The sequence below is a fragment of the Cibotium barometz genome, chromosome 39, assembly GCF_041138505.1.
Source record: "Cibotium barometz isolate CiBa-2024 chromosome 39, ASM4113850v1, whole genome shotgun sequence".
Classification (NCBI taxonomy): Eukaryota; Viridiplantae; Streptophyta; class Polypodiopsida; order Cyatheales; family Cibotiaceae; genus Cibotium; species Cibotium barometz.
In genome coordinates this window covers 4,604,033-4,625,985 of record NC_141084.1, presented here as the reverse complement: position 1 = coordinate 4,625,985, position 21,953 = coordinate 4,604,033, and the positions used below count along the sequence as shown (strand labels likewise).

The 21,953-nt window shown below is 41.4% G+C and overlaps 1 protein-coding gene across 2 annotated transcripts; it reads right to left on the bottom strand.

Annotated features, from left to right (window-relative positions):
* Positions 1-339: 339 nt before the first annotated feature.
* On the bottom strand, positions 340-2,855 carry LOC147615630 (uncharacterized). Of its 2 annotated transcripts, none has more exons than XM_086778152.1 (2): positions 2,113-2,855; positions 340-1,987 (listed from the first exon to the last, which is right to left on the bottom strand). In XM_086778152.1, exon 2 carries the CDS (start codon positions 1,691-1,693, stop codon positions 557-559), a length of 1,137 nt encoding a protein of 378 aa, XP_086634278.1. In that variant the 5' UTR covers positions 1,694-1,987; positions 2,113-2,855; the 3' UTR covers positions 340-556. The 2 variants fall into 2 exon arrangements, with proteins under 2 accessions (XP_086634278.1, XP_086634277.1); XM_086778151.1 differs by having other exon boundaries at positions 340-1,957.
* Positions 2,856-21,953: the final 19,098 nt, after the last annotated feature.

Below are 21,953 nucleotides of genomic sequence, written 5' to 3'. Positions count from 1 at the left end.
AAACTTTGCATTTGTATGGTATATAATGAATTCGTGAGAGAAAGTCTTATAAAAACGATTATTTGAGAAGTGCAAATAGAGGATAACAATGATAAGCTTGCAATTAGGCATCACAATGATCACAGATTCAAGTCTAGGATCATGGAGACCTAAACAATCTCTCTCTCTCTCTCTCTCTCTCTCTCTCTCTCTCCACATTTAACTTATCCTGTCAAAAGTAAATCAAATACAGATCTCAGAGTTTTTACATAAAAGCTCTACATGGTAGGTTGGTAACTCTTAGACATACCTAGTTCATGACAAAGCTGCTCACAAAAGAAGGCCCTATGAAAAAGATAAGTTTGAAGCCAAATTCTTTATTTTTTCTTTGAGCAATGGTCAACCGCTTATAGGCTATCTTTAAAAAAAATGCATGAAAACTCTGCTTAAGCACATAGTAACAGTAAGGCACTTAATGTCCTGTGCAACTACATGTACATTATTGGTTGCCTGAATATAAATATAAAAGGGCACTGAAATATAATTATAAATGAAAACAAACGGACTACCATTACTACTAAGAGCTATTAGGATTCTCTCCACTTTCCTGCTGCTCACCGCTCTCGTTGGAAGGCGATGGCGTTTGCTGATGCTGACGTGAATTCTCTAAGTACAAAGCTGCACTGCCGTAAGCATTCAGAGCAGCCAGCGTGCCGAGGTGGCCTTCTGCGGTTTGTGGATACCCCAGGTTGGCTGCAGAGGACGGCTGAATGACCATTGACGGGACGGCCACGTGGTGAAGGTGTGCGCTCACATTCCGTGGCAACATGGACGGGACCGAAGAGGAGGGAAAGGTCCAAATCTGCATGTCGGGGGTGCTGCCAGATGTCAAGCCTTGAGTGGCAAGGCTGATGTGAGAGGAGTCCATGTGGTGCTGATGTGGATCAGGGGAAGGGGCGAAGGGGAGCATCCAAACTGTACCTGGCATGTGACCGGGCCCCCACATGGCGGCGGCTGAGGCGGTGGCGGGCATGGGTATGGGAGTTTGCTTTGCTGTCAGGGGAGGCTTGCTGACCTGGATAGCGGGGTCTGTTCGGGGTCTTTGGTGGTCGGCGTCTTGGGCGGAGGGACCAGCGGCGGGCCAGGGGGGAAATTGGGAGGGGAATTTCGTCAAGCCTGCGGGGAGGGAGCCGGGCCCTTGCTTGAGGAGACCAGTGCTCACCATAGCAGAAGCTGGGAGGGTGCCCGTACCAGTCGCCGCTATGACGGCGGGCTCCGCTTGTCTGAGTAGCCATTCTATGGTCTCGCCGTCCGACTTGTGGCCCAACTCTCTGGTGAGCTGGAATACTCTGGCTGCGCACGTAGCCGGCATCCTTATCCGCCGGCCCCTTCCGTCCACTTTTCTATGTCTATCTTTTGCAGAAGACCTCTTCGGCGGGGCCTTTTTCACAACGACGGCTCCTCCCCCTTTTTCCTCTTTCACCACCATTGCCCCACCTGCTGTAGCCCTCGCCTCCTGCTGCTGCTGCTGCTGCCCTTGGCCCATCACAGCCACGGTCATTGCCAGCTTGGCATCCATCTGAGCTGCGCTCGCACCTCCTGCTATGGCCTCCGCCATCGCCTGCACCATAGACGACTGGCGTGGATGCTGATGTGGATGGTACTGTTGCTGCTGACGTTCATTCTGCTCACTCTCTTTCCCATATATTGCCATCTTCCATGATCCTTCTGGAAACGGAGACACACGTTGGCTAATAACAGGTTCTCTTCCGGTCGTGTCTCGCTGATAATGATCTGACTCTGATCGGATTGAATTGGCTGCGGTAGCTGACTCAGGGCAGCATGGTAACCTGCCCTACGTTCCCTGCGTTCTAAGCATACCTCAAATCCTGTTTCCCTGATTGCACCCAAGGCACAGCACCCTTAAATCATACTGCTTAATCGTGCACACTTCATCGAGGCAAAGGATCGTGCAAACCTGGTCCAACAGCATCACCACGATGAGTACCTACATGGATCTAAGGCTTATCACACATAAATTTTTGTAACACGTGTGGAACTGCACAACGATACTGACTCGTGAATTTACGAAGCGCTAAAGAGAAAGATTAGAGGGCCTTCGGGCCCACTCACCTGTGAGCAGCTATGGAGGAGGAGGCTTGATCGACCTCCTTGAAATGTTGAGCTTGGGCCCGCTAGCAAGCCGCTTTTTTATTTGTTGCAGATTTTGGGGGGAGCTTGAGCAAAGATCGGCCCACTCTCACACTCTGGAGCCTACACGAGCTGCCAGATCTACAAGTAATTAGCAAGGTACATGTAAAACTCTAGAGGTGTGTTGGGATGGCGCCGGGCGGATAACAACGAAACGGAGAGACCAGACTCGCCCGCACCCTCTTCTCTCTCGTTCACCAATCACAGTGCGCGCAGCTTTGCGCACGGCAAGGAATTGGGGCGGTCCCCGCTTCGGCTTCTTCTAATGTGTGGTAGACCAGTAGTGTTCTTTGATAAGTAGGGTCAACACGGTGGGACAAGTGGGCCTCATATATAAACCGCCTTATAACCCGGCTTTGATGCGCATCAATGGTCACACGGCTTGCCACTCAAAGCTGCTGAACAGTGCTTCCAGTCTCCAGCCTGTAGAGGGCCCACCACCACTTTATGAAGACGATAGGAAAATTCAAATTGTGAAAAATGCAAAGAAAAACCAGGCCCGCCGCCCGACTCTTGAAGCTCGCGAGCCTCGAGGACCTCCAGGCCAGGCACCGCCCACGAAGCTTCTCAAGTGCTGCTCCTTTTCAAGCACACCAGCTAGCAAGCAAGCAATGATGAAGTTTAAGCTTCTCTGAGTTTTTACTAAACAAACTAACCACCTGTACACAGCGTATAGTTTTGTAAGTTATTTACTGTCCTCGAGACTCGACTCGACTCGAGGGTATTTCTGGGCAGCTTGCTCCTCAAATCGGCTGTACGAGCCCACAGGCCCCCAAAATTGAAAAAACAAAGCGTTAAGTACAGTCTCACGCGCACAAGAGCTAAAGTACAGCGTCCACACCGCCACGTTATCCCATTTCACCCCCTCTTTCTTCAGCCTGGCAGGTCGCGACTCGCCGCCATGTTTTCCTCGTCAAACAAACGTAATACGGCGGTAGGCTGGTGTGGAAATTTTTAAAAGTGGGCCCCGAGCTGTGTCATACGTGGAATTCTTCGGAATACATTTGATACCTTTATCAAATACTTGTGATATTTGTCACAAAAGACCATATAGTCTATTCAATAAAGATCTATCAAGCCTAGATTTTATTTTATATACATGAGGGCTATATTTTCCTCTGCGTTTTTTGGACATAAATGTATAATAATCTTAAAAACATAATTCCATCCACCTAATTCAACCTACCATGGCCCATCCATCCCCTTGCCAAACCAGTGATGCTCAAACTTTGTAGCTAGATTCACCCTTTCCTCAAAGGAAAGGGTGCTCCTCATGTGCTCAAAAGAAATGCGAGTCACCACTTCCATCTGGTCAGCCATACATACATACATATATAGAAAGATGTAACACATGGGTATATAATATATAAGTAGATGTGATATATAAATAAACACGTCATTTAAAAAAAACATGAAATTACAAAGCATGTATACAAAAAAGAAGGGTCCTCCTCTAACAATGAATGGTGTAACTTGAAAAGGACAATTTTTTTGACTTGTCTATATGAGTATGTATGTACACACATACATACATACATGCACTCTTATAGATGCATACTCTCTCTCTCTTATAGATACACACACACACACACACACACACACACACATTGCCATACTTAAACTCTTCCTACTTGTAGGCTCATCCTTACGTCTCACCCAAGGCTTCAAGTCTCAAGGAAAACCTTTTCACAATGATGATTTGTATTGTACATGGATGATACTCTCATGCAATATTTATAATTCACCACACATAGATTTGGTTTCCAACTATACAATGCTTTTTATTTAAAAAAACAAACATTCAAAGAAAAGAAACATGCAAACATTAATAGTAAGTTCATCATCCTTCTCTTGACATGTTAACATGTTGCTACTCATGGGCTTATAATTAAGGAATAGAGTGTGTGTGTGTGTGAGTCACCATATTCTCCCAAAACACAAATACATCTATGTGATACATGTATCCACATGTGTGTGTGTGTGTGTCACCATATTGCACCTTTGATAACTTTTTTAACGTGTGTGAGTGTGTCACCATGTTCTTATACATGTATCTGCATGCCATATGTGTGTGTGTCACCATATTCCACCTTTGATAGGTTCTTGAAAAAAACATAATACTATACAACTTTTTTAATATGTGTGTGTGTCACCAAGCTCTTATAGATACATGCATCTACATTGTGTGTGTGTGTGTGTGTGAATATTCGTGTGTGTCACCATATTGCACCTTTGATAGATTCTTGAAAAAAACATTATACTTGAAAGATCCTTGCCCCCTCCGCGCAACGGATTCGGGGGTGCTAGCAGCGGAAGTAGCACTTTTTTGCGCAGGGCATAGCCTCTCACTCGGGGCCTCGCCCACAGATATTCGGACAAGAGACTAATCCCTCGGTTCTTCCAATACCGAACCCGGAAAAACTTTCCCTGTCCAGAAAGCACGGGCGATTCCTCCAGGATATTTTTATTCTAACATAGTCAAGAGCCTTAACTAACTGAACTGAACTGATCCGACCGAACTCGTAAGTCCCATGGTCAGATCAAGGAAAAGACTTGCACTTGGATCATAGAGACCAACGTTTTTTTCCTCATTGAGAGGCATAGTTGTTGATTATTTTCCATAAAACAATTTCTATCCGGGATTTACTTCATCTATCGTACCACAACAGAATTGAGTCTCATTTTAGGGATCCATCAATCCAGACTAACCCCATCCAGACCCATGGGTTAGCCAATCGCCCAACCACTGTAGTGATGGGATCCAATTAGGAATTTGGTTCGGTTTTGTTCTCGGGTACTAGGGAAAAGAGTTCCCAGGCTCCCTAGCCGGCGCTTCATGCGAACTTCAAGATAGTCACACCACTTACACACCCAATATGAAATGGCATGTTCCATAGCTTTTGCTAACTTTAAAATAATCTTTTAATGAAACCATAGTATCACTGATCATAATCCTCCAAAATATCCGGTTGAATTCTCATTTCCAATCATTCCTTCACATCGGTGTACCTATGGCATCATTGGTAACCAAAACGCTCACCACCTGTCCACTCAGAGGCCTTTTCGATAGTTCCTAGCTCATAGTACCTGGCAATATATTCACTTATAAAAATCCAGAAGGAATATCCGTTGAAGATTAACAAGATCAACCAATAGATCTATATAAAAGAGCCATGGACTCATCCGTTGAGGACCAGCAAGGTCAATCAACCAGATCCATGCCCGGTTTTAGAAAACAACTCTTACTCCTTGCTCCAATATCTTTCTCGACGCACGTGTGGATATCTTCGGCGACCTAGAGCTCGAGCACCGTATGGTCAGCACCCTCTAAGATCCTTCGCAGGTCACCTAGCGCTTCACTCATAGGCCGCTTCCTTGGTCCCTCATCCACCGTACCAGAAGCTCACCATTTAAAGGTCGAAACCTCGGCTGACCTTGCTACACGAGACGTCTTGTGTTGACTCTCCGTTAGCTGTTGCAACTTTATCAGTTAGGTCTCCACGACCTCATTCACAAGATGGTGAAAATGCTTCTCTAGCATTCTTGAGATAAAACAGTCATTTAAAAACAGGTCATAGATACAGTTTCTATAACGATCTCTCGTTTTTCCACATTGTTCCACATCAATCCACATCCAATTTATCTGTATTCCCATTCCCATCCAATCACATCATTTTTCATCTCATCACATCTTTCCTCATTTATCCTCATCACATCTCATCCACTCGCATCTACCCATATCCACATCTCATCACATCACATTCATTCACATCACATCCATTCATATCTACCCCGATCCACATCACATCACATCCATTTCACCTCACATCTCATTCATTCACATCTATCCCGATTCACATCCCATCACATCTCATCCATTCGCATCTATCCCGATTTTTATCACATCACATCACATCTCATTCATTCACATCTCCATTCACATCACATCACATCTCATCGAGTTAAAAAATCCATCACATGTGTGAAATAGGCACCTCCTTGAAGTGCCCCCTTCTCCTTACCAAGGTGTCAAAATGTATCATTATACCCAAAATATCTAATTTTTTTAGTAATATCTCATAGTTTTTTACTAATAAACCTTGTACTCAGTCAACTCTTCATCTTATGAGGGCATTTACTCATTTTTGGGTATTTTCTTTTATTCATTGGATTTATCTCTTTCCCACACTTAGATTAATCTAATTGACCCATAGGAATCTTAATTGGACTATAATCCAAAAATTTCTGAAAAATCTAGACCCTTAGGTGTTAAGGTCCTTTATACATATTTTCAATTAATTCCAATTGCACATTGAAAAGTTCTTTTTGAATTTATTTTTCAGAGAAAACCATTTTAGATACTAGGAAGATTTTTATATCCAAAAATATCTCAATTTTGGATTACCTCCCTTTAGACATTTTCTCTCTCCAAGCTAAAACAGGATCTTTCTTTTATTTTAGAGAGGGAAATAATTACAAGATTAGGAGGAAAAATTCTTACTCCTTTACACCTCAAAAGCTGGAGGAAAGAATCTTACAATACTATACAACTTCTTTAATATGTGTGTGTGTGTAACCACATTCTACCTTTGATAGGTATCTACATGTGTGTGTTTGCACCTTTGATAACTTTTTAAATGTGTGTGTGTGTGTGAGTGTGTCACCACGTTTTTGTAGATACATATATCTACATGTGTGTGTTGTGTGTGTGTATGCCACCATATTCCACCTTTAATAGGTTTTTGAAAAAAACATTATAGTCTTACTTTGTGTGTGTGTGTGTGTGTGTGTGTGTGTGTGTGTGTGTGTGTGTGTGACCAAGCTCTTATAGACACATGTATCTACATTGTGTGTGTGTGAGTGTGTGTGTCACCATATTGCACCTTTGATAGATTCTTGAAAAAAACATTATACTATACAACTTCTTTAATATGTGTGTGTGTGTGTGTGACCAAACAATGATGAAGACATTTAATAGGAGGTCCGATGCTCGGAACGAATATGTGTGTGTGTGTGTGTGTCCAAGTAATGATGAAGACATTATACTATATAACTTCTTTAATATGTGTGTGTGTGTGTGTGTGACCAAGCAATGATGAAGACATTTAATAGGAGGTCCACAAACATTTATTAAAAAAACAAATTTGGTCCACAAACATTCAAAGAAAAGAAACATGCAAACACTAATAGTAAGTTCAAAGAAAAGAAACATGCAAACATGCAAACACTAATAGTAAGTTCAAAGAAAAGAAACATGCAAACATGCAAACACTAATAGTAAGTTCAAAGAAAAGAAACATGCAAACATTAATAAGAGGTCCGAGTGCTTGGAATGAAGTGGCATGTGCTAGGCGGGGGAATAGTGCAGTGTAGCCCGCCTGCATGCTTCCATACTAGTGGCATGCGCTAGGCGAGCAAGATGTTATATCAAGCATGAAGTGGCATGCGTGCACTAGGCAAGGAAATAGCTCGTGGAAGGAGGTGGAGGGCAAGGTATATGGGTTCCCTCATCACGAATTAATGCATCATCCAGCAGTGTTTACGCGCTAAATTCTAAGGTTGGTTTTGTTTAATATTAAAACTTTTTCTCAAGTTCCATAGTGGCAACACTTTCGTGGGGGCAACACACATGCAACACAACACACAGAAAGAGGGGAGAGGGAGAGAGATAACTCACCCCGCACGGCACAGATGCTTGTGAGGAGCGGGTTCCCTCATCACAGGTTATTAATTTTAATGCGTTTCTTTGGAAAATAAGTGCAGAACACTGCATCATTCAACAGTGTTTACGGGCTAAATTCTAGCAGTGCGTCTGGTAAAAAACTCACCAACAAAGATGCCTAGACGTTTGAAACCTGCAAAGCAACACACAAACAAATTTATTAGTCTAAACAGCATGCAACACACACACAGAGCAATGAGAGAGAGAGAGAGAGAGAGAGCATAAAAGCGAGAGAATGAGAGCATGCAACACACATACAGAACAGAGAGAGAGAGAGGGAGAAAGCATAGATAGAGAGACATCTCACCAGCAGCTTCTTGGACACCTTGCAGGTACATGGAAGGTGAAGAAGAAGGAGAGCGAAATTTCAAATCCGCCAAGTTGGTGCTTGGGTGTACTTTCCCTGCAGAGCCACATGAATTCTCTGCAACCTCTGCAAAGCAGAGGGCAGCAGCATAAAATCTCGAGCTGTTCGGATAGACTGGAGAGACAACGCCAAACTGACGCGACTACATGGAGAGACGACGGCATAATGCATGGATTTTGCAGACTGGAGTGACGTAGACTGCATGGCGAGAGAGCGTGGGGGTGTGGGAGGTAAAAAACTTGCCACGTGGTGGAGGAGAGGATGCCCTATTATATTATAAATAGATATGAGGTGGCACCTCAAAAAAACAAACGTAGCATCAACTTCGAGTAAGAAATGTAGTTTGCCACTTTGTAAACCCCCCTTGAACTCTTACTGAGATAGCATCAAAGCTCAAGGATGATGTGGTATCATTTGGTGAGCTCTTCAAAATCTGACAAGTTTTTAAAGGACCTCTACTTTAGCAGGTAGCTGGTAGCTGGAGAATGTTCTAACTTTGTTGGTCTTATAACTTTTAAGAGAATTTCCCAACCCTGACTTAAAGCCTGTTCATGTGCTTCCTTTGGTTGCCCCACCAAAACTGCCAACCAATTGTTAGCAATCTTTTTTTTTTTCAAGTGGGCAGTCAAAGGATAGGCTACCCAAAATAAAGAAAATTGCCAAGCAACTATCTTTGAAAAGATTAGAATTATATTAGAAAATGAAAAAGATACATATAGCTTTTTAGTAGATACACAAAACCTAAAGGACTTCATTCTTTATCTATACTCTCTGCAACCTTATCTATACTCTCTGCAACCTTAGTTAATTGATAGATGTATTCTGCCCTCGGGGGGGTCACTCGTATAAATATGTAAGTATCACGTGGGTTCAACAGAAGGACATTTTAAATATTTAAAACTTACAGAAATATATTTACAGAGGGGATTTATTTATTATATTTTAAAAAAAAATTATAGATTTGAATAGGAAAGGATACATTATATTCACTAAAAAATTCACAGATAAGGGACTTTTTAAATAGGCCTTGAACGCACGTGATATAGAGGATTTACATATAGTGACCCCCCGAGATTCTGCCAGCTCTTCATCTTGTGTGTCCAAAACCAGGTATTGCTTCTTTTTCATTACAATCGATTCCTTGTGGTGACTGTGCGCCTGGTCTGCTTCTAGGATATCATCAATTTTATGTCCCTCCAATGACAAAATGGTAGCCAAGAACATTTTCTTCTTCAGGTTCAATAATCTTTTCATCTGAAAAAATAAATAAGTTTTCATAATCTAAGTGCATATCAGTTCTTGTATCTCAGAAAAAGGAAGGCATTCTTGTTTTTCCAGACTATCCAAAGAAATTCTAATCTGATGATATTCCATAGTTTGGTTGAACAGCCATTATCTTCTCCTAATAGGATTTCTTTCCAATTCAGAGCAATAGGATGAGACGGCTTGATGCACACATGAAGGAAATCCCAACACAAAGGAGTTCCATGCACAATTTATGAACAGATGGGCTATAGTTTCCTCCTCTCTTTTGCATCTAGGCCAGAGGCCCGATCCTATACCAATCTTGGTAGCATGTTAGTTGGTCCAGAGAGCTTGTGGAGGATAAGCCACATAAGGCATGACTTTTTAGGGGGCTAATCTTTGAGACCGTATATTTTGAAACCTAAATTTCCACTGGTACTATGCTAGTTAATGAGCCGTCTACTATCATTAAGTTTGACATAGAGAGAGGGAGGAGAAGGAAAGGCAGGAATGGGCAAGAGGTTAGCTTGAAAAGGCTCGCTAAGCGAGCAAAGGAGAAGGGGACCTTTCACTTGCATGAGGGGAGGATGCCAAAGGTCAGTTCTATCTTGGATGAAGTCAAGATCCTAAGTATTTACTCTATACATTGTTAAGCTTTCCTATCAAGTTAGCCATCTTTGTGGTCAAAGTGCCATATGTCAGCCCAAGTCCTAATGCCTTTCTTAGAAAGAGCATGGGCTCTTTTAAGGAGATGAGGCTGGATAAAATTATTTAGAACCAGAGAGAACCATATTGAATCAAGATGAAAGATTAGAGCTCTAAGTGTGAGATTTTCTATCATCCCAAGATTTAACAAGAGAGTTTCCATGAGCTTTGATTTGAACTTGTCCCACAAAACATAGAAAGGAAGGGAAGATCCTTCCGTCTCAAGAACCCCTTGATGGAGTTCAGATGTGTGCACATGTTTAATAGGATTACCTAATCCTCCTTGGTGGAGAAGTAGAGGCTTCTAACAATCCATTTGGCTGAGAGTTTGTCTGCCAAATCAGTGATGTTATGCAAGCCGAGACCTCCTTCATCCTTAGAAAGGGTACCATATCTCCAGGCCACTTAGAGGATCTTATAGCTATTTGAGTCTCCTACCCATAAAAAGTTTTTGTGCATACTATCCAAGGTCTTGAGATCACTATTAGAGGGTCTACACAATAAGAGAGAAAGTAGATGGTTGAGGGAATAAGAATGTGGTTTAGGACCACCAGTCTGCCTGCTGTTGCTAGATTTTGTTAACATCCTTTCCATCATTGCCATCTTTAATGGATTGAGACTCCATATCCCATAGGGATTCCAAGAAGTTTGGAGATAGTACTTTCTCAGATAATTTTGTATCCATGTTCTAGAATTCAAGTAGGGGGTCAATTGAGAAGAGTGTTGATACCATACTAGTCTTGTTGTGGTTGATGGCAGATCCAGACATGAGGCAGAATGTCAAGAGGCAAGTCCAAAAGGAGGAGATGGATTGTTGAGCATTGTGGACCATGATGTTGGTGTTATTAGCAAAATGTTGAAGGCAGAGTTGGTCTACATTGTTGGGGAGGTGGATACCCATGAGGGAGCCTAGCTTGCCAATTACATCATCCCCACTAGCCACCAAGATAAAGCATCACCAGCAATAGAAAACAAGAGAGGAGCAAGAGGGCATCCTTGCCTAATTGATTTCTTGAAGCAAAAGGGCTTCGATAGGTTACCATTGATGGAAACCTAGCACAAGCATTATTGAACTGGGTTTTTACAAATCTTATGAACTAATGTCTAAGACCCATGTCATAGAGGGACTAAAGAATGAAGTCTCGTTCCAATCTGTCTCATAGGCTTTATCAAAATGTATTTTGAAGAATATAAGTCTTGATTAGGATTTTGAGCATATTCAAATCATTCCCTTAGAACACCATATTAGTGAATTTGGGAATTTCCCAATTCCCATTTTTGAATACTTAAAAAAGGGGACATGGATAACATGTTTGTAAGTTTCTCAAAACCCTATCATATGACCTATCGTTGGAAAGCGCTTGAAAAATGGAATCTAAAGAGCTAAAAAGCGCTCATTTTGGATTAGTGGTGTTCAAGTTATGGTTAATCCAAACTTTTGACCACGTGTCCCAAACTTGTGGGAAATTCCCATATTCCCCAATATGGTGTTTTAGGGATATGATGGCATCGAATATAAACTTGCCCTTAATAAAGCCTTTTTTCTCCTTGATCTATAAGTCCATGTGAGTAGATAGTCTCCAGCCAAGTATTTGACATAGATGTTGTAGGCTATGGATAACATGGTGAGGGGCCTCCAATTAGCTAGGATATCCTTCTACTCTCTTTTATGAATCAATTTTATGACTCCCTCATTTGATGGATAGAGGAAGGCCTCCAAATTGAACTAATTCCTTCCAGACTTCCAATAAGGGGTGGAGAAGCCACTCCTTGAATGTTTTGTAAAAAACTCAGCTATAGGAGCCCATCTAGACCCAGGCTCTTTCCATTCTTGAGAAATTATATGGTGGTGCTGAGCTCTTCTATGGTTAATTCCCCCTCTAACATGGTAGCTATGGACTTGGGAATGAATTTTTTTCTACATCTAGCTATGCAGACACATGCCTCAGTCCTCTCTGAAGATCTAGAGGAGGGGAGTTAAATATATCAGCATAGAAGTTGTGGGATATTTGAAGATTCTCTTTAAGGGTTTCAGTTATGATGCCATCCTTGTAGAGAAGCATATGGACTCTCTCATTTTTGTTCTTTTTCTTGAGGATATTGAAGAATTATTTTGAAGGCCTATCAACTTTACCAGCCCACCAATATCTAATGTATTGGTGAAGGTTTTGATATCTAATTTCCTCCTCTTTAGCTTTGTCTCGAAGAAGCAACTCATCTTGAAGTTGATCTCTGCCTTCATTGATCACTTGCTCCAATTTGTTGACTTAAGCATACTTCCTATCCCTTCTCTCAACCCTAATTCTAGTGCTCTCTTACTTGGTCCTCCCTGAGAGGAAAGATTAACATGGTTTGGTGTGCAATTTGCCAATGCAATTTTCCACCAAAACCATATAAGTGGGGAGGAGTGTTTGTTCCTAAGGCCAAGACATTAATAGTTTTGTGCTCATTGTCTTTGTGCTAGAGAAGTTATTCTTCCATATCTATTTGATGCTAGATTTAACAAAGGGTAGTTGGAAGATTTTAGGATCAAAGTGAAACCAACCTACTACTAACCCCATGGGAGGCCTTGTTTAGGGTTACATGAATGGGTTTGTGGTCTGAGAGATAGATGTTAGTTAACTGTTTTACTCTACAACTAAGATATGCATTGAGGATACTGTTAGTCATGTAGCACCTGTCTAATCTTGCCTTTCTCACTTGATCACTTGATTTGCCATTTGACTAGGTAGGAAGAAGAGGGTTGATCTAGATCGATAAGATCATGGAATCCTTTACATTCAATCCATCATTTCTTTTATGTGCCCCATAGATTTCTCCCCCTTTATATTTAAATCTATCTTGAATATTTTCCATCATGTTGAAGTCTCCCACTGAAATGATGGGGAGTCCGAGGAGATTAGGGAAGACCACAAACTTGGTCTAGAGCTCGAAGTTCAGGAGACATATAAAGAAACAAATGTAATGGCTTCCTATCCTCACTCTAGGGAAATGGGTACCCACCTATGCTTTGGATCTTTGGTTATACTTTTGACAAAGGGGTAGAGATTTTGTTTGATGTGCCCAAGACAGCGCCAACTCTACACTAGGAGTGATATGTAGAGAATCATTTGTGGTCTCTATATATAATCTTGAGATTCTTATCCAACATTTCCCCAGTTGTTTTGACTTCCTATTGTAATCCTATGAAGTTTGGGAAAAAATTGGTTTCCATCTTTAATAACATGGGCTCTTGACTAGTCGGTTAGAACTTTGGTATTAAAGGGAAATTTTTTGAAGGAGTTCATTTCTTTTTATTTTTTGGGATGGGCTTACCTTTGACCAGGGGGGCTGCTCATCTGAGGCCAATGGGGACTTAATGCTTGCATCTAGCTTGGATAGCCTCCTCTTGGTAGGGATGTTTGGCTGGTGCAAGGGTTTCCCTTTTGAAGTGAGAGTGTTATAACTAGGAGAAGGGTCCTTAGAAGGTGAAATGGCTTCTCCTAGCAAAATTTTGAAGGAGTTCATTCCTTTTAGTTTTTGGGATGGGCTTACCTTTGACCAAGGGCTGCTCATATGAGACCAATGACTCAATACTTGCATCTAGCTTGGATAGCCTCATCTTGGTAGGGATGTTTGGTTGGTGCAAGGGTTTCCCTTTTGAAGTGGGAGTGTTATGACTAGGAGAAAGGTCCTTATTAGAAGGTGAACTGGCTTCTCCTAAAACAAGCCTTCCTCTACTACTTGAGTGGGGATTTAAACTCCTCTATCATCAGATGAAACGGTGGTGGCCTAGATTATTTTGAACACTCCAAGGTTCATGTTTTGAGAGCTAGTTGAGTTAAAGACTGCGGATGTATGATGTCTCTCTTGAAACCATTCTAGTTATGGTTTGTTTCCAGATATATAGGCAGTGATGTGTGTGAACACACTTAGGACCGTCGGGGCACTTTTTCCCTCTTTAGGAGGTTTTTTCCCCCGGCTTGTATATACGCCCATCATTCTAGGGCTAACTTATCTTTGTACATTGACACAATCTAATACACTGTGTGTTGTGTGCATTCTTGCTTCTTCTTCTCCAAGCTTTGTGTGCTTTCTTGCAACCCTAATTCCAACAATTGGTATCAGAGCAGGCATCGGCTCCCAGGGCTATGCCGCTAGCACCCTCCGACTCACGTTCTCCGATGATTGAGGCATACGTATTCTATTGTGGACCATGCTACATAGCACGAGTTGTTTTCTATTCAGTCTTTACTTCATTACAGGTAGCTTTTACATCAGTGCCACCATGGCTGATAATAGCAATGATGTATTTCGCATGTTGTCTGGCTGATAAACTGGATGGAGACAGCAACTATCCACTTTGGGCATACATGATGCAGCATGTTTTGGTTGCAAAAGGAGTGTGGAACATTGTGCAGGGTATGGATGTACGTCCAGGTTCTGTGGATGTAGGATCTGTTGAGGATGTTGCAGGTTCTAGCAGCTCTATATTGCTGTTGTTTTACCCACTACTGAACAAGCTCGTTGGGATGGTAAAGATACGCAGGCTCATGCCTTGATTGCACTTTCTGTCAAACGTAACATCACTCCACATATTCGTTCAGCTAAAACAACAAAATAGGTTTGGGATATTCTAGCTGGTTTGTATGCAGGTCGTAACGAGGCAAAAATCTCTTACCTGCATAAAGAGCTAGAATTGAAGATTATGTAAGAAGATGATGACATGAATGTTTTTCTTGCTAAGATTAAAGATCTCAAGGAATAGTTGATTTCTGCAGGTGAGATTATTCCTGATCATTCTCTTGTGTGCAGGCTGTTCTTAATGCTTTACCTGAGTCATATCAGACTTTTGCTTCCACACGTGGAGACTTGTTAGACCTGATGTTGTCAAGTATGATACTTTAGTCAACAAACTCTTACAAGAAGCGCAGTCCAGGCAAAACAGGGCTAGGCAGCGTGCAGTTGATTAGACATTTGTTGCTGCCCAAGAAGTGGTAAGGCAGCCCCTTCCACTGTTTCTTCTCCTATTAGTAGGTAGCAATAATAGGTCTGAGAAGGCTGATAAAGGCAAGAAAAAGATCAGGTGCAACTATTGTAAGGCAACTGATCATGTCATTAAGAATTGCCCTAAGCTAAAGACTAAAGAGGCAAAGAAGAAAGAGTCAAATGCAACCACAATAGCGGATGCTTCTACAAATGCATATTTTGCAAATGTTATGCAGGATACAGAATGGGCATTTAGCGTGTATTGCCAGTATGACCCATCTGTACATGATGCATGTTTGGCAGTTTCTATTGACTCTGATGTATGGTATTTTGACAGTGGTGCTACAAAGCACATTACCTCGCATCGTGATATGTTCACTTGTCTTGAGGCTGTCTCTAATGGGAATACTGTGTCACATGTGCCAATAATGCTTCTTAGAACGTTGGTAAAATTATGCTTACTGCTACAAATGGCAGCGCTTTCACACTTTCAGATGCTTTGTATTTGCCAGGGATAAAGAAGAATCTATTATCTGTCTCTGCGCCTTGCTAGACTTGGACTTGTAGTCAAATTTGTGGATGACAGATGTACTCTTCATGATTTGACTTTCTGGTGATACATCTGGCACCTTGTTTCGTGGGCTGTATAGGCTCAATTCTTATGATAAGTGTGTGGAAGATTCAGCAAATGCAGTTTCTGATGAAAAGGCAATTTCAGATGCAAAACTATGGCATGCTCGTTTTGGTCATCTGAACTTTGCTAGTTTGCTGCGTTTGCAGAAATTTGATATGGTTGCTTCATTGCCTCCTCTTGAGGCACCATTGAAACATGTTTGTGAAGGCTGTATTTTGGGCAAAATGCAGCGTTCTGCGTTTCCAAAGGATGGTTCTGTGCGGGCCACTCGCAAATTGCAACTTGTACATAGTGATGTATGTGGGCCTATACAAACTCCGTCATTTGGTAAACACTTGTACTTCATGACTTTCATTGATGATTACTTAAGGCATGCATGGGTATATCCACTGACGGCAAAGCCCAAAGTGTTTTTGTACTTCAAACAGTTTTTGCTTATGGTTGAAAATGTATCCAATTGTACTGTGGTGGGCACCCTCCGCCGTTTTGATCGAGGGGGGGAGTATATGTCTAAAGAGTTTGATGCATTTTTGGCTAGTCGTGGGATAAAACACCAATGTACAGTGCCGTATACCTCTCAGCAAAATGGTGTTGCTGAGAGGAAAAACAGGTCACTTATGGAGATGGCACGATGTATGGTCAAGAGCCAAGCTTTGCCACATGCGTTTCGGCTTGAGGCTGTCATGTGTGCTGCATATGTACTCAACAGGTGTCCCACTAAGGCCTTGCAGTCTGTTACTCCATAGGAAGCTTAGCATGACAGGAAGCCTTCTATTGGTCACTTACGTGTCTTTGGTTGCTTGGCCTACGCTTTAGTGCCTGTGTAACAACGTAGAAAATTGGATGATAAGGCTGTCAAATGCATTTTTGTTGGTTACAGTGCTGAGAGCAAGGGTTACAGATTGTATCATCCGCAGTCAAACATCCGCAGTCAAAGCGTATCTTGATTAGTCGAGATGTTGTTTTTGTGGAAGATGTTGTACAGCCTTTGTTATCATGTACCAAAGAGAGGTGTGTGAGCTCACGGGATGTATTTGATACATTGTTGCCTCTGTTTACAGGTGGGAATTCAAATGTAAGTCCTAATGAGGCAAATATTCATCCCATGCAGATTTCAAACGACATCATAGATTAGCCTATTTCTGATGCAGATTTACAGGATGTAATTTATGAGGATAGGGCTGAAAATGAGCAGGCTAGAGGTACGCCTAAATGGCTGGTGCAAGCCTTGCATGATAGTAAAATTAATGTCGTACCTCGTTTAGGTTTTTAGCATGCCTCTTATGCATCAGATTGTTATGCTTTGGCTAGTATGTGTGAAGAGGAAGAACCTCTTTCATTTGATGAGGCACAAAAATCAGAAAATTGGTTGGCTGCAATGCAAAGTGAATATGATGCTATAATGAAGAATGGTACATGGTCTTTGTGTGATTTGCCTATTGGTAAAAAGGTCATTGGATGTAAGTGGGTTTTTAAGTTGAAACAAAATACAGATGGCAGTGTTGATCGCTATAAGTCTAGACTTGTTGCAAAGGGTTATGCTCAAGAAAAGGGAATTAATTTTGATGAGACCTTTGCTCCCACTTGTCGTGTGACTACCATTCGTAGCATTTGTGCATTGGCAGCTCATAATGGTTGGAATGTACATCAGTTGGACATAAAGACTGCGTTCTTGAATGGAGATTTGAGGTGTATGTACAACAGTTGGACATAAAGATTGCGTTCTTGAATGGAGATTTGAGGTGTATGTATCGCAGCCTCGTGGTTTTGTTCAAAGGGGGCAGGAAAACAAAGTGTGCAGGTTAAAAAAGGCTTTGTATAGTTTAAAGCAAGCTCCACGAGCTTGGTATGAAAAGATACATGTATATTTGACTGCACATGGTTTTCAAAATAGTCCAACAGAAAGCGCTTTGTATGTTAAACGTGTGGATGATGTACATCTAATCATTGCTCTCTATGTCGATGGCATGCTACTCACAAGACCAAATAAGAGTCATATTGCTAATTTTAAGGCTGATTTGAATGCCTTTTTTGAGATGTCAGATTTGGGGCATTTGCATCATTATTTGGAGATACAATTTAAGCAATGTGATGGAGGTGTTGCTTTGTGTCAGACAAAGTATATTGAGACATTGTTGCGGAGATTTGGCCTTGAAGACTGCAAGCCTATTGCTACTCCAATGGAGACAGGTTTGAAGTTGAGTCTTCATAATGCTGGAGATAAAGTATATTGAGACATTGTTGCGGAGATTTGGCCTTGAAGACTGCAAGCCTATTGCTACTCCAATGGAGACAGGTTTGAAGTTGAGTCTTCATAATGCTGGAGATCACTTTGATGTCACACTCTATCAGACAGCTGTTGGTTGCCTCATTTATGTATGCATTACGAGGCCTGACATTCAGTTTGCAGTCTCACAGGTGAGCAAGTTTATGCATAGCCCAAGGTCTCAGCATTGGAAGGTAATTAAACGCATCTTTCGCTACTTGAGTGGCACCATACATCTTGGGTTATTTTATCCCAAGGGAGGATCGTTGCCGCCAGATTTACATGCTTTTTCGGACTCAGATTGGGCAGGCTGCTATGACACAAGAGTGTTCATAAGTGGTTTTTGTTTCATACTCGGTAGCTCATGCATATCTTGGTTGAGCAAGAAGAAACCTACTGTGGCCACTTCTAGTTGTGAAGCTGAGTACGGGGCAGCTTTCACAGCTACGGTTGAGTGTGTGTGGCTCAGATGGCTTATGAGGCTGACTTGGGTGTTGGATAGGAGTCGGCCACCTCTATCTACACTAACACAGCAGTTAGAGCGCATTGGCAGTTGCGAGAAACCCAATTTTTCATGCTCGCACAAAGCACATTGAGGTGCATTATCACTATGTCAGGGAGAGACTCTCAGCAGGAGAGATCAGCTTGGCATATGTGCCAACACAGGACAACCTCGTCGATCTTTTCACAAAGGCGCTTCCTCGTGAGAAGTTTGAAGCTTTTCGCAAAGCTTTGGGCTTGCTCCCCTTTGTGGACTGATCTACTTCGGGCATGGCACTTCCCTATACATGAGTGCCAGCTCTCGTTCACACCATCACTTCCAGGGGGATTTGTTGCCATATATATAAGCAGTGATGTGTGTGAACACACTTAGGACCGTCGGGGTACTTTTTCCCTCTTTAGGAGGTTTTTTCCCCGGGATTGTATATACACCCATCATTCTAGGGCTAACTTATCTTTGTACATTGACACAATCTAATACACTAATCTAATACACTGTGTGTTGTGTGCATTCTTGCTTCTTCTTCTCCAAACTTTGTGTGCTTTCCTGCAACCCTAATTCCAACATGGTTGTAGGAAGGATTACTCCTTCCTCTATAGGGTTGGAGCTTCTCGTTCGAGCTAGACTGTTAGGGTCCATATGAAGAGTGAATGCCTCCATGCTTAGTCTTTCTAATAGATAGTCACTTACTTGCTAAACAAAGTTGATGAGTCTTTAACTCCCACTCCTCGGTCAGACCTCTTGTGATAATGTTTATAATGACATCTACAAAACTCCTTTAAGTAGTTATAGAGGGGAGTCATATGCCCCAACTTCTTGGTCCATACACATCTCTGAAGAGATAGGTTCCCAATAATAGGCCTCACTCAAGTTAGCATCCTCATGTCATTTGAATGATTAATTTATATGCTTGGCTCTCCTATGAATTCTCAAGGATTATAATGTGTGTAAAGATTCCTCTTGATAAGGTGCTCTTGATTCAACGTCATTCGAGGCACTCTCCTTAAGCATGGGGTTGAGTCCAAAATCCTCCTGACCTTGTGTACATGTAACGATGATCAGCTTAGAGCGCACCCCCTAACACAAGTTACACACAATGGTCCTAGATATTCTAGATTTAGCTAATTTTTTACTGTTTTATAGTCTCTGTTAGACTTGTGAACATGCATTCACAAGTTTAGAATGTTTACTCCCACACCTAGGTACGTGCATGGCTAAATGAGTTGGGTTTAAACATCCACAGGTGTCCCAAGACTTGCAGACATGCATTCATAATACTAGGAATATGCATGGCTAAGTGAGTTGGGAATGTGCATGTCTAGGTCCCAAGACTTGCAAACATGCATCACAATACTAGGAATGCGCATGGGGAACTGGGAACGTGTTGGCCCAGAATGATTTATGAGCATTCATTTTGAGATAAGAACATACATGGCAAAGTGTTAGTGGACTTACAAAAATGCATTCACAAGTGAGAATGTGCATTCCTAGTTTGGCACATACATACAGAATTCTGATAGGATTACTGCCACTTGCAGCGTTGGAAGTCACGGTCATGTGATTGGTCATTTTTTAATCGTTTTTATTGCTAGGCATTTATAGAAAGAATAGAATATTATCTTATGAGAATCTTATACACATCTTCTCTATCAAACTTAGGAACATGTATTCCCACACCTATAAACATGCATATACAGGCCTAGTCGAGCATGTATGTAGGTAAACTAGAGAGTAGTTTTTGTATTTTAGTCTTAAAATCTAAAATTTTCCCTCTGAAATTCTCCTTGATGGTACATGTTTTTTGGATTTTTGATTTGATAGCATACTTTAGCTTTCCCTAATCTATCTAATGATGTGTACAATGCAACCTAATGGTTTTTCTACAAAGATTATTGATGAGATCAAATTCTAAAACAAATAAAAGCTTAAAAATTTAGGAATGTAGGAAAGAACTAGCTAAAATCAAAGGAAATTAAATCACACTTGTAATAATGTAACTCGAGCTCAAAGGATTGCTTCATGCTCCATTACATTAAGGTGGGAAAAATAAACCACAAAAACAACAACAACAACAACAACAAAAAAGTTAAAGCAATGGATTTATACTTCAACTAGGCTATGTCAATACTTCAAATGGATTTATACTTCAACTAGGCTATGTCAATACTTCAAATCCAACGTATAGCAAGGGAGCCCTAACCAAAGGCACTTCCTTGATAGTGGTGCCAAAAATGTTCAGTGATTGAGAACACTTGAGCTTTGCAAGATAAAGAGAAGGAGAACAAAACTCTTCATCCAAATGTTCATTGTATTTTGGCATTCTCTTATCATGTCTAAACTACTAAGGTCATCTTCCCTAAGTATACATGTTCCCATTCTACAAGCAAGGTCATATTCCCTAAGTATACATGTAAATTAGAGGCCTCCCATTCTACAAGCAAGGTCATCTTCCCTAAGTATACATGTTCCCATTCTACAAGCAAGGTCATCTTCCCTAAGTATACATGTAAATTAGAGACCTCCCATTCTACAAGCAAGGTCATCTTCCCTAAGTATACATGTAAATTAGAGGCCTCCCATTCTACAAGAGCAAGGTCATCTTCCCTAAGTATACATGTAAATTAGAGGCCTCCCATTCTACAAGCAAGGTCATCTTCCCTAAGTATACATGTAAATTAGAGGCCTCCCATTCTACAAGCAAGGTCATCTTCCCTAAGTATACATGTAAATTAGAGGCCTCCCATTCTACAAGCAAGGTCATCTTCCCTAAGTATACATGTAAATTAGAGGCCTCCCATTCTACAAGCAAGTATACATGTAAATTAGAGGCCTCCCATTCTACAAGCAAGTATACATGTAAATTAGAGGCCTCCCATTCTACAAGCAAGTATACATGTAAATTAGAGGCCTCCCATTCTACATGTAAATTAGAGGCCTCCCATTCTACATGTAAATTAGAGGCCTCCCATTCTACATGTAAATCCCATTCTACAAGCAAGTATACATGTAAATTAGAGGCATCCCATTCTACAAGCAAGTATACATGTAAATTAGAGGCCTCTAATTTACATGTATACTTGCTTGTAGAATGGGAGGCCTCTAATTTACATGTAAATTAGTTTACATGTAAATTAGAGGCCTCCCATTCTACAAGCAAGTATACATGTAAATTAGAGGCCTCCCATTCTACATGTAAATTAGAGGCCTCCCATTCTACAAGCAAGTATACATGTAAATTAGAGGCCTCCCATTCTACAAGCAAGTATACATGTAAATTAGAGGCCTTCCATTCTACATGTAAATTAGAGGCCTCCCATTCTACATGTAAATTAGAGGCCTCCCATTCTACAAGCA

Bases quoted from the DNA above. Each gene is read 5' to 3' on its own strand.
- LOC147615630 (XM_086778152.1), bottom strand. From the start codon at position 1,693: ATGGCAATATATGGGAAAGAGAGTGAGCAGAATGAACGTCAGCAGCAA.